Below are 12,473 nucleotides of genomic sequence, written 5' to 3'. Positions count from 1 at the left end.
ACTGTAATTTGAGTGTGAAAATACATAAATATATTATACATTCTGTATCCAGTATGAAGTAGGATTGAACACAGCAAGTCGTAGCTCTGTTTTCTAGTTAAGAACACCTGGATTTTACTGTTTTACTTTAGCTACACATTACATTTCACCCAGGCAGGCTTTATTGAGTTTGTCATCATCTGTTTCTTGTTGCAGAAATATTTCTCACAATCCCCTTCTCCACATTCACCCAAGCCACTTCAATCATCTGATACATCTTCAGTCTCTGTGAGTACACACACACACACACACACACACACACACACACAAACACTCCAAGAAACTGCTTGCTGCAGTCTGTGTCGTGGTGAAGTATGCTCTGTTTTCTGTAGGGCGCTGGAGGGGATAGAGATCCCAGATATTCAGACGAAGATGTTCCTGCCTATGAAAAACCTCTCCCACATGTACGTACAGTCCTACACAAGTATCACAATCCTCCAACATGTCTGTCACCACTGAATAACTAAACATGATGTCTCTTTATCTGTTTATCTCCTTGGTCTGCTTGTTTGTCTAACTCTTTCTCCCTTGTTTATTCTGCTACCTCCTTCTATTTTTATTTGCTCCTTTTCTCTACCAGCTACTTTAAGAAGTTCCAGTACTGCTCCTATGCACCTCATGTAAGGTCCTGTAAGCCCAACACAGATGGCATCTCTTCCTTTGAGGACCTGCTGGCTAACATGGTGCTGCGGGTGTCTGTCTGGGTCATGGCCTTCATCACCTGCTTTGGTAACCTCTTAGTGATCGGCATGAGGTCACTGATTCGAGCTGAGAACAACCTGCATGCTGCCTGCATCAAAGTCCTTTGCTGTGAGTTACCACACACTGTACTCTCACAAAATAAAGGTATACTATGTGCAAATACAGAAATACTAGAATAAATGTAGCATCTGACTGGGCATGTAAGGGTAGAGGTAAACCATACCCTAACAACAACAGTGCTAAAAAGGAATTGAATAAACAGTAGAAAATCACAGAAATGAAACAAAAAAATATAAAAGTGACATATAAAAGTGAGTCTTTAAACTGTTAAAAAGTGATGGAGTAAAGTAGCTTGGGTCCAGACCTCTGAATCGCTGTTCTCATCTCTATTTTTTTCCCCCCATGGGATGATTAAGTGAAAACACAATGGCAGTTCAGTTTGATTATCAGGAGGTATTAATACTTTGATATTAAAGGGAAGGCTGATCTAGAGTCATGAGTCAACTCCAACCTTCAAAAGCTAACAGAGTAGCAGGGGATCTAATGGATTTGTAGTGCCATAAAAGTGCTGTGGCTGGTGTGGACTGCTTTTTAAGTACATTTGAAATAATTTGTCACACAGGTAGAGTGAGCTGCTCATAGTGTGCAGTAAAAAGAGGCCAACTGATCTCCTTTTCTGGGGCAAGATTTCATGTGTAATACTATAAGTCAAACATAGTGCATTAAGACATATAATTAAATTGTACCCATGAGAAATACCTCTCAAAAAACTGACCAGGTGGTCAAAGTCCTATCAGATCTTTATAGAAACTCTGGAATTTCTCACACCACCAGGAGATGATGCCAGAAGGAGAAGATCATTTGCACCAATAGAAATATTGCTCTTCTATCCTCAGCAGCACTAGTAGCCCCTTGAGATGGCAGTGAACTCTTTTGTCACACTGAATCCTCTTAGTTTTATAGAGAAGAGTAAAATAAATTACAGTGTGGAAGAGATTACAGCTCAGTTTAGTGACTTTAGCAGCTCATACAACTTCTTCTACTCTCTTTGGCTGAAGTGCCCTTCCAGACGAAACAGATAGTGTTCTTGTTGCAGTTGACCTGTTATTCTTAACAGGATGTGTTATTATTGTTATTATTACACATTTAATTGAGTCACTGCCTGTCAAAATGGCTCTATACTTTTTTGTCAGCTGTTTTATATATATTTGAAGTTCAGACAAGAGCTACACATCCTATGATAAAGTAACATCAAGTTTGTAACATCAAACAAAATAACTCAAATGATCTGAATCCAAATATCTTCAGGCTTGCTAGTTTTTTTGCCTTGTATGAAAGTCTACCACAAGGACCCTAAGTGAGATACATGTCATTTTTAATATCTTGGGTAAGATCAAACATTAAAAAATATTTATAAATTCAGCTTTAAAAAGGATTAGAGGTGTTATCAAGATTAATTTCAAAATAACCAGCAATAAGAAGTCACATTCCAACAAACAATTACAAAGGCAAGCGAAAGACAGATGATTACTTTTCCCAGCGTATAAATAATGTTCTGTGGTGTGTATTTTAATGAGAACTTTGGGGTCTGGCTGCAGGAAGTGCCAGCAGCTGATAGATGGACTCCTTCAGCAAACCCACACAGAGCACTTCTGTCAGTAAATGGACTCATGTATGTCACCATCTCTTGTCGTCCAGGTGCAGACTGCCTCATGGGTGTTTACCTGTTTTTCGTTGGAGTCTTCGATGTAAAATTCCGCGGGCAGTACAATCGTAACGCCCTGCTCTGGATGGAGAGCGTGGAGTGTCGGACCATTGGATTCCTGGCCATGCTCTCCTCAGAGGTAACTATAGATTAAAATCCCACTCACAGCCACATATACACAAATATGCATTCAGAGACACATGCTCATCTGCTGTGTGAAATGGAACCTGTGACACACAACAAAACTGTATTCACTGCACTACATATCCAAGATATATCTATTTTCTTTTTAAGCTGTCAACACAGATGTATTTTGATGAGTAAAACTAAATGTAAACTTTACTTTTGTTTACAACAAAACTCCACAGCGCACCTTTAATGTGGATTTTTCACGTCTGGTCGATACCTGATTGGATAGGTGCATCTTTAACTGACCTCATGTCATGTACAGATTTGTGAGGATACCTGTGCACAAAAAAGCAGTGGACTCCTTTATCTAATTGCTAAGTACGTATATGTATATCATATATTATATATACATATGACCGTACCAATGGTTATGCATATTTTGGCCCATATTGACTACAAATCATGTATACTTCACATTACTGCTAAATAAAAATAAAATTCACAAGTTGTTGGAAAATCAGAGAAGTCAAGCAGGAAACAAACATGAAGGTTGTTTAGAAGATAATGTTAATTTGTGCAAAGTTTTGTGCAATGAAGAGATTGCTTTTATTAGCTGACTCTCAAGTCTCAAATGACTTTAACAAAAGTAACTGAATGCACCATCAAGGAGGAGTTTTCAATTAGTCCTTGCTTGAGACTGCATTAGTACACATTCAAAATCCAACTGTGACAACAGTAAAGCAGATTAATGTTGCTGTGATAATTGATCTGAAGCAAGTTTCAAACCTCTGCAAGTTGATTCCTGTATCATGTTAGCTTGAGCTAAACCCAATGTCTATCTGGAAGGAAGGAAATCAATCTAAAAGTTCATGGTATGTTTTTGAAAATGGTCAGCAGTAGTGCTACTTAAAGCAGTTTATGAGTTAAAACATGTTCCTTTAAGATTTATAGTTATATAGAGTTTATAGAGTTTTTTTCTTTCAGGTGTCTGTTCTCCTCCTGACCTACCTAACTCTGGAGAAGTTCCTGGTCATTGTCTTCCCCTTCAGCAATCTGCGCCCAGGCAAACTTCAGACTGGGGTAAGCTATAGTAGGAATACATGAATTTGTCTGCTGAATGTCTTATTTTCACATTAATTGAATTGGATCCTTTTTGTTGTTTGTGCTGTTTTATATAAGAAATCTCTAAAGAAACAACACTAACATTTACTGCTCACTTCAGCTACTTGGTGTGTAAGCCAGTGCGCTTAGTATGAAACACTACGTGGCTTTTGCTGTAGCTACATTTAGAAATAGACAAATTATATTGCAGAGCAGATCCTAATTACAGCAAAGTAGAGCCAGAAAAGCTGTTTAATGTGTGGAGATGAAGCATTTCAGCTTTTGGTCACAGAGGGTTCGCAACACCAGCTTAACATAACTGCAAAAATCTATATAAATGACACTGCAATAATTTTACAGTACAACTAAGCCACAGAAACCTGCTGTCAGTTGACTCACCTTGTGTCTATGAAAATGCCTAATTTTCATCTCAGTCAGAGATGAAGAGGTTAATGAAGATTCTCATCAAAACAGCTGTTAATTTTTTGATACTTTTACCTTTCAGGAAGGAAACAAAACTTTATCGAAGTACTCCTTAGCAGACGCATCATGCCCATTCAAGCTGGGGGGGTACACCTGCTGTGTTGAAAAACTTAATGAAAGTAAAAAATAACAGAGAACAACAGTATTAATATATGTATAAAGCATGTATAAGCGTTAGTTCAGGCAGAACAGCCGTTTCATTTATGCCTGCTGACTAGAAACGTCCAATTATATTCATGCTGGTGTAGTGCCAATTATAACCTGACACTTCTCACTGTTACTTTGCTGATATACTCATGTCAAAGCATTTTGCTGCTGCAGCTTCCTCCACCGCTCCCGCCTCCTCTTTACATGCTATATTTTGGTTATTGTTGATTTAACTGAGATCTAATGTTCATGCTTGTTATGAGGGATTAGTTCTCCAGCACAGTCCCCATTGCTGCTTGGATTCTTTGAGAGCTCCCTCATAGAGCAGCTATAAATGCTCCTGCATCCTTGTGTAAGTCTGACTGAAACAGGGTCTTTTTGCTCTGTGAGAAAGCTCTGCCACCTACTGTTTTCTTTCTCTATAGGGTCTAGATGAAGGTAGAGCCTGAAACTGATCAGTCAATACGAGACAAACTAGACTGAACTAAATGTTTGGAGTAAGCTGTAGTTAATTAAATGACAGTGAAAGTGTGGAGATCTAACGAGTCATCAATTAGCTTCAATCATTTTTCATTGTGGGCTTTGCCGAGCACTCTGTCAGAAATCCTAACAGCATATTTGTCATCCTGCTGCAAGGTGGTCCTGGCCTCTATCTGGCTACTGGGGTTCATTATTGCTGCCGTGCCCCTAATGAATGAGGACGTGTTTGGAAATTACTATGGACGTAATGGGGTCTGCTTTCCCCTGCACTCCGACAGGCAAGAAAAACCTACCGCCAAAGGATATTCCACAGCGATTTTTCTGGGTAAATTGAAGGAAAAAAATGTTTATTAACAGTTATTTTACAGTGAATACTGATCTTAGCAATGTAGCAGTTTTTTATGTTGTTTAGCACTTGAGGGTACCTCCAAAAATCTGTAGTCTATATTTAAGAGTAGGGCAATGTCTGCCTGACACTATAATATACTGCAAATACACAGTTCTGAGAAGTAGAAATCCTCTTCATCCATTCAATGAAACTGATGAAACATTCCTGCCCCAAAGATTAAAAAAAAAACACTGTAGAGTGATCAGATGCACTACAAACTGAGATTAAAATCTTACAATACAATAAGCCATGCTGTTGCTTGTCATGGAGATGTGGAAACATAGACTTTCTATATTACACTAAATGAAGGTTAAAAAAATCTTGCATGATTTGTATGTAAGATGTACAGGTGAATTTGATACAGCTTTATTTTTTCAACTTGTTTTAAGAGTGATCTGATCCCATTTTAAGTGCCATTGTTACACAACCAACTAACAGAACAGGGAACATCGTTGCACCTTAGATGGGGCTATTACACAGCAAACACCATGGCTCCATCAACAATGTATGATTAGTCTGTGTCCTTATTACTCAATGTTCTCACTGAGGACCAGTGGAAGTCTGGCAACAGTGATTAATAAATTACCAGGATATTCTGTTTAAACAGGTGCCAGCATTTACATCATTAGGCTGTTAAAATAAGAATCGTGTCAATTAATTCATGAGGTGCCAGTTTGTTGTTCATCACTAGCTTTTCTTTCAGAGTGCATCTTCTTATGGAAATCTGTGTGTAAGCGCATGCATGTAAAAATTCAAGTGTGTATCTGTGTTTGAGGAAGTGCACTGTACACACTGTACCTGCCTACCTGTGTTGTATGCAGTGGTGGGAAGTAACTAAGTAGATTTACTCAAGTCTTAAATGTAGAATGAGTAGGAGTTTCCTATAAAACAATGTATAGACTACAAAAACAATCCCTCTCAATCATCACTTATGACCCACTAGAAGTGTGTGGTGGTGTCTGTATCTACAGAGACCCTGCCCTCTGCCTGTATTATCTTAGTGTCTTCATATTTTGCTGTGTTTGGGCATCAACCTTTGGGCAGTGGTGTGTAGCCCCCAGCCGATAACAGCGAGCAGGCTGTGAGGTCGGGACTCTATTAAAACGTAGCGACCAGGTTACATCACTATCTCCGTCTCTCTCCTCTGCTCTCTGTCAGTGTCATGGATGTATCTCCAGCACTGTCACAATGATTTTAGCTTGTGACCCCTTACAAAAAAGCATGTCTAGTTGGAGCTCCTTATCACGTTTCAGATGTCTGAGTTGTTAGCAGTTCCACCAAAGAGACATTTTTCCTCTAAACTTCTCGGATGGTTTTATTTATATAAATGTTTGAGTCCAAAGAAGAACTTTGTTTTTTCTTCTTTCCTACCACATCAATCTGTATATGAAGTAATCAAAACTAGCTCCACCTCGACCAGCTACATCATGAAAATGATGCTTACGCATTGATGCATCAGTATTAACTATTTAATAGTGTCATACATAATAATATATGAGTCAAAGGGGCCATTTTACTGCAGAACAAATACTATCACTTTTGATACTTTTAAGTACATTTTGCTGATAATACTTCTCTACTTTTACTATGCAGGATTTCTAATGCATTACTTTACTTGTAATGAAGTATTTTTAAGTATTGGTACTTTTATTTAAGTAAAGTATCTGAATACTTCTTCCACCACTGCATTTATGTGTGTGATTAGCATGTGCATTTCTTTAGGTCTAAACCTGGTGGCATTCCTGGTGATCGTCTTCTCCTACGCCAGTATGTTCTACTCCATCTATAAAACTGGCATCAATGCAACAGACTTAAGGAGCCGACTGCACAAAGACGTGGCTGTGGCCAACAGGTTTTTCTTCATAGTATTCTCTGATGCCCTCTGCTGGATTCCCATATTTTTGGTGAAAGTCCTCTCACTACTGGAGGTGGAGATACCTGGTAAGAAATAAAACGGCACCCTGTGATTAAGGTTATATTTACTTTACTTTTTCATCTCATAAATCGCTACGCCACCCTGCCACACATCAGTGTTCTATTGTTTAAACCCTTTACTTATGAAATCACATAATAAAAAGCATCCACAGGCATGTACTGCTTAAACATGTGGATAACTTTGCTCCTGTTCTCCTTTTAGGCACCATCTCCAGCTGGGTAGTCATCTTCATCCTTCCAATCAACAGCGCCTTGAACCCCATCCTGTACACCTTAACCACCAGCTTCTTCAGAGAGCAGGTGGAACTTTTACTCTGTCGTTGGCAGAGAAGACAAACATTCAAAAAAGACCGCAAAAGCCTCACCTCCTCTACCATCTTCATGGAGACGCAAAGGGCTCCTTGCTACCAGATACCAGCCTACCTCCAGCGGGTGTCACTGACCGCTGCAGATCCCCGCTACGCCTGAGGGAGGCAGGACCTTTCCTGGCACTTTGTAAACTACGGGTCGAGGGCCTATTGCTGGTTATGTCTTTAGGCTCCTACATGTAGCACTAGTGTGTTTTAACGAGACTGATCTCCCGGTGGAACAAAATTAACAATCACTGAGCTGTCTCATCATGCTCTGACACATTTGTAAAAATGACCACAATTAAGCAGTTTACACTTTTTTCCCCTCATGTACCCACACTGGGAGCACTTTGGGGTTCAGTGCTCAAAGTCACTTCAACATGTGGGCACGAGGAGCCAGGGATCAAACCACCAACCTTATGATTAGTGGATGACCTTCCGTACCACTTGAGCCACAGTTACCCCCATGCTTGCATGTTTATGTGGCCATACATTTGATATTGTTCCAGGTGAGCGTATAGTAAAGTGAAAATCGGAGTAACAAAGAAGAGGAGACGGATGAAAGGATAAATACCAGCACATACTGTACATCTCACTGCCACCCTGAGGACGATCACAATGGACTTAAAATGTCTTAAGTCAAGCAAAAGAAAAAATGGCTTATTGCCCCACATGCATCATTTTCTACTTTAGTGACCCCTTGGTCAGATTATGGAGCTAGAGCAGGAGACAAACAGTCAAATATCTCTCTTATCTCACAGACATTGTTTTTTCTATGGAGTGACTTAAGGATGAAGCTCACTGAGTCACAGATGTAACGCTTATCAGACACTGAGCTGAGAAATGGGTTCATGGATAAATGGTTTCAGTCTCAACAAAAACAAGGGATGAGTCTCGGACTGTGTAAGATGTAGCACTCAAACATGGTTTACGAAATGCAAATCAGCGGTTGCATTTGTTTTCATTTAATATGCACAAAAACGAACACATACTTGATATTCAACTGCCAAAATCCAGCTTGCATTTTTTATACCATCTACCAATTATAATGCAAATACAAAGTCAATTTACATGTCATTTTAATATCTTCTATGATGAAGTTTAAATTAGAATTAGTAACACAATTTAAGCATTTATTATGCTATCCAAGCAATCCATGACATTTATTATGCTCTCTGCTTCATCCCTCTGTATTTCTGCTCCCTGCTTTTGCTTTTGTCTTCTGGTAATTTTGTCTCTGATTAGCTTTCCTGATAAGATTTCCTTCTGTAATACTAATAATAATCTGTAATACCCCTTTTCTAGAGCCTCCTCTACTCAGAAATGAAGGAAGGAGAGCATTTACATTTTAGCATGATGTGTGATCATGCAAAATTATTATATAAATGCAACAAATGTTATTTAATTCACGCAATAAATCTGAAAATGAAGTGTTTAAAGACATTAAATGATCATTTTTGACACAAATCATGATATTACTAAAAATTAAAGCATATTTTAAATATTTTTTCCTTTAATCAAGTTTTTGACTGGTTTGTATTGAAGGGAATGAGAAAAATAAAAATTTTGTACCAACATTCAATGTTGTGGTAAAAATTACAACGTAAACTGGGCTTTTGTATTTGAATTATGTCAAAATGTGAAAATGAAACATGGTTGCCAATATATTGAATTACGGAAGGATTATAATTACATATAAGGCACTTAAAATATGAGAGATACCAGTCAGTGAGAGAAAAACGTGAGAGAAAGAGATTTAACCATCGACAGTCACTGAGTGTCGTGCATCAGTTATGTGTAGCAGCAGCTAACTTCCTGTTCCCCACTGACTGTAAACTGTTGCCAATTTTTGACATATTTTCTATGTTGTTCTGATGTAATGGGTGTAATATGAATTTTTTACTTGTTGTTTTCTCTCCTGTGTTTATGACTTAAGAACAGATGAAGAAAAAAAGGTTTTGCCAGGATAATCTTTCTAAAAAAATGTCATCTGTGAAACAGGTGGAGAAAAAAAAGTTTTGCCAGGTGACCATTTTTCTGAGGTACTTTAAATATATATATATATATGTTGTGTGTTTGTTGTTGTAATACTAATTATGGCCACAAGAGGTTGAAGTGCACCACTTCAGATTAGCGCTGATTAAAATACATTTCTAGCCAAAAGAAAGACATGACAGTAATTTTACATAACTTGATAACACACAATATATGTACCTTGTGTTTAGAGTACATGGAGAAATTAAAACTCACCTGGAAGACAACATGAATGCTTTTAGTCCTATTTAGAACATGGCGTAGTAGTGTGCTTCAGCCTCTTGTGGCCGAAATGAAGATTTTTTTCACCTGTTTTTAAATCATAAACGCAGGAGAGAAAACAGTTGAGATCAGACTTAGAAAATGGATCACCAGAATTTCTTTTTCTCTCTTGCCTCTCAGGGCTTCCGTATACATGCCATTTTGTACTATATACTCCATCTGCATGTACAGTACAGTATGTGCTCTCACTAATGATGAATCTCAACCAATATGCTGCAGCATCTTGAATCTTACTTTTTTTGTTCAGACCTCCTTTCTGCGTGACTGACCTGGACTGGATTAAAACATTTGGTTAAAGAATGACACATTACATTTAATAGTACATGAGTTTTGTTGTCACTGTTTTTATCAGCCATCACCTGGACTGTTCTAACTTTGGTTCTTGTTTCTATTTATACTTTTTTATACTGATATATAATATGCCTTTGTTTTTGCTGCCTTTTAACAGTTGCTTTAATTCAATGACAATCATCAACAACCAGATGATAATAATTTAGTGGACAGTGGTGGCCTAAAGTAAGTGAGCTTGTGATTAGAAGGTTGTTGGTTCAATCCAGAAAAAATCTCTGTGTATGTAATTGTGTTTGTTCGTGAATCTTGTGTTTATTGGTTTCCCCACAGAAGTGTCTCTTTGACTGAAATAATAAAAAGAGGAGACAAACATTTTGCCCTTTTGTGTGAGCAATAAGATGTCCATTAAGGCTACCGGTAAGATAAAAGGGACACAGCAAAAACAAAACAAGTGGGGGTGTACTAACAAAGCTGACTAATATAACACCAACATATGCACACACACAATGTACTGAGTAAGCGGTCCTGCTCTAAAATTATTAAAGCTCCATACAGCCCTGTTTCTTTCATCTGGTTTTCTGAAAATCAGAATCATGATAGCAGAGTTTTCTATTTATATTCCAAGCTAGATAGACATCTACTACTGTACAGGACAGTAACATTTTAATCCAGACAAAACTCAAATTTTGTTATCATACACTACTATTACCTATGAGCTATCAAAACCTCATCAGAGCAGTTAGTTGTTTAATGCTGCTATATGAACATAAGCAAATCATATGATTACACTTGTTAAATAGAAATGTATGAAGTATAGCCAAATGAGTTAATAATTAATAATTACTACATTAAGCAGTTTCTCAAGGCACATCAGTAGCATAGGTTAAACTAATTGGGTTGAGAAATTTTAATAATTTGAAAATAAAGGCTAAATAAGTAGTATATGCTACACACACCAAGTAAGAGAGTTACAGTGTGAAGAATAACAATATGTGGAATTTGTTTTTTTAAGTGCTCACCTTATGAAATTAAAGTGTTGATTTGAATGTGTGCATAGTAAGCCTAAGCTATTTAATGATATTTTAAAAAAAAATAATGTGAACACAAATATAAAGGCTGACATTTTTTCATTCACTATTCTTCACGGGACTGGGACCATATTGGAAAAAAGTCAACGGGAGCGGGCGGGACGGTGATCATAGGTCAGTTTTTATATATAAATATGCAGTTCTAATATAAATAAACGCTATTTTCTGATTTTTATCGGGAACGGGATGGGACGGGAGTCATTCTTCCGGGATTGAGACGGGATAGGAGTTTTTTTGTAGGAGTGGGATGGGACAGGAGTGAAAATCCACTCCCGTGTCACCCTCTAAATTGACAATTTCATCTCGTCGTTTGTTTGTGCTGCCTGTGGTAAACGCGCCTGTTGCCAAGCTACAACATGCCTTTTTAATTTTTTTCATCTCTTTATTTGACCGCACCTGCAGCGCTCAGCATCCTTCCATAGCAGGTGTCCTGCCCTTGGACAAAGGTGCGCCCCTAGCGACACGTTGATGGACACAGCTGCCAACCAATAGGAAACATGCCTTGCCTCAGTTTCCAGAACTTCGGCATCTGATTGGTTGCTAAGGGCGGGGCGCTGTCATCCCGAGCAGAGTGCTGTCAGCCGGGGCTGCACGACTCCTGGAGGAGAGAGACGAGACGGATTGATGAAAACAAGCCATTAAATTACATAAACAAAGAAGCCGTGCCAGGAAATGATCCTGTAGTTTCTAAGGTCGACGCAGAAAAGGTACTGTCCAGTTTAATGTCGCATCAGTGCTGTGTCTGGCGGTGTTTAGTGGTCCAGTGTTGACTACAAAGGCAACCGAGCAATGTCTAGATATAACATCGATATAACTACCACAGGGGCTTCTACTAGCTCGTTGGCTACCGAGTTAGCTACAGGCATAGCTGGTTATATGAAAGAAAATGTAAACACGCTTCCACGTTTCCTTGGTAGCACTCATACAACGAACAATGCCGCGCTGCTTTGTGAGGAAGATTAGCTCAGCTAAGTTAACAGCAACCGTTGATTGTATATACATGTACACAGTTCGTGATGGCGGTGAAAGATAATATGCTACACTGCACGTTAGCTAACAGCTAGGTAGCTTACATTAATGAAATACCGGCCAAGTCACCATTGCTGGTTGCCAACGAATACAATTTGGGGGCATAAATAAAATATACATAAATAAATATATATATATATATCGTAGTGTAACACAACATAACACATGGATGTCTGGCAGTTCCGGTGCCTGTCTGATACCATGTCTGAGCCTTTGGACCACTGACTCATTGTGAAGATGGTTACATAGTTATGGGTTGTGGATTAAAACATAGCCTTCAAATTGTGAAA

The 12,473-nt window shown here is 38.4% G+C and overlaps 2 protein-coding genes across 3 annotated transcripts in view; both read left to right on the top strand.

Annotated features, from left to right (window-relative positions):
* rxfp2a (relaxin family peptide receptor 2a) overlaps window positions 1–9,036 on the top strand; it is a 49,812-nt gene extending 40,776 nt beyond the window's left edge. For both annotated transcript variants that reach the window (XM_044222148.1, XM_044222147.1), the window contains exons 13-20: window positions 196–267; window positions 372–443; window positions 620–849; window positions 2,440–2,585; window positions 3,560–3,655; window positions 4,943–5,111; window positions 6,897–7,115; window positions 7,312–9,036. In XM_044222148.1, coding sequence (XP_044078083.1) covers window positions 196–267; window positions 372–443; window positions 620–849; window positions 2,440–2,585; window positions 3,560–3,655; window positions 4,943–5,111; window positions 6,897–7,115; window positions 7,312–7,577 — 1,270 coding nt within the window. In that variant the 3' untranslated portion in view covers window positions 7,578–9,036. The remainder of the gene's footprint in view (window positions 1–195; window positions 268–371; window positions 444–619; window positions 850–2,439; window positions 2,586–3,559; window positions 3,656–4,942; window positions 5,112–6,896; window positions 7,116–7,311) is intronic.
* A 2,695-nt stretch (window positions 9,037–11,731) lies between these two features.
* Window positions 11,732–12,473, top strand: part of fryb (furry homolog b (Drosophila)) — a 61,689-nt gene continuing 60,947 nt past the window's right edge. Inside the window, exon 1 of the mRNA XM_044222140.1 lies at window positions 11,732–11,861. The gene's annotated coding sequence lies outside the window, so the exon portion shown is untranslated. The remainder of the gene's footprint in view (window positions 11,862–12,473) is intronic.

Source organism: Siniperca chuatsi, linkage group LG14 (assembly GCF_020085105.1).
Source record: "Siniperca chuatsi isolate FFG_IHB_CAS linkage group LG14, ASM2008510v1, whole genome shotgun sequence".
Classification (NCBI taxonomy): domain Eukaryota; kingdom Metazoa; phylum Chordata; class Actinopteri; order Centrarchiformes; family Sinipercidae; genus Siniperca; species Siniperca chuatsi.
The sequence above is the reverse complement of the archived record's forward strand: the minus strand, read 5'-3'. Positions and strand labels throughout refer to the sequence as shown.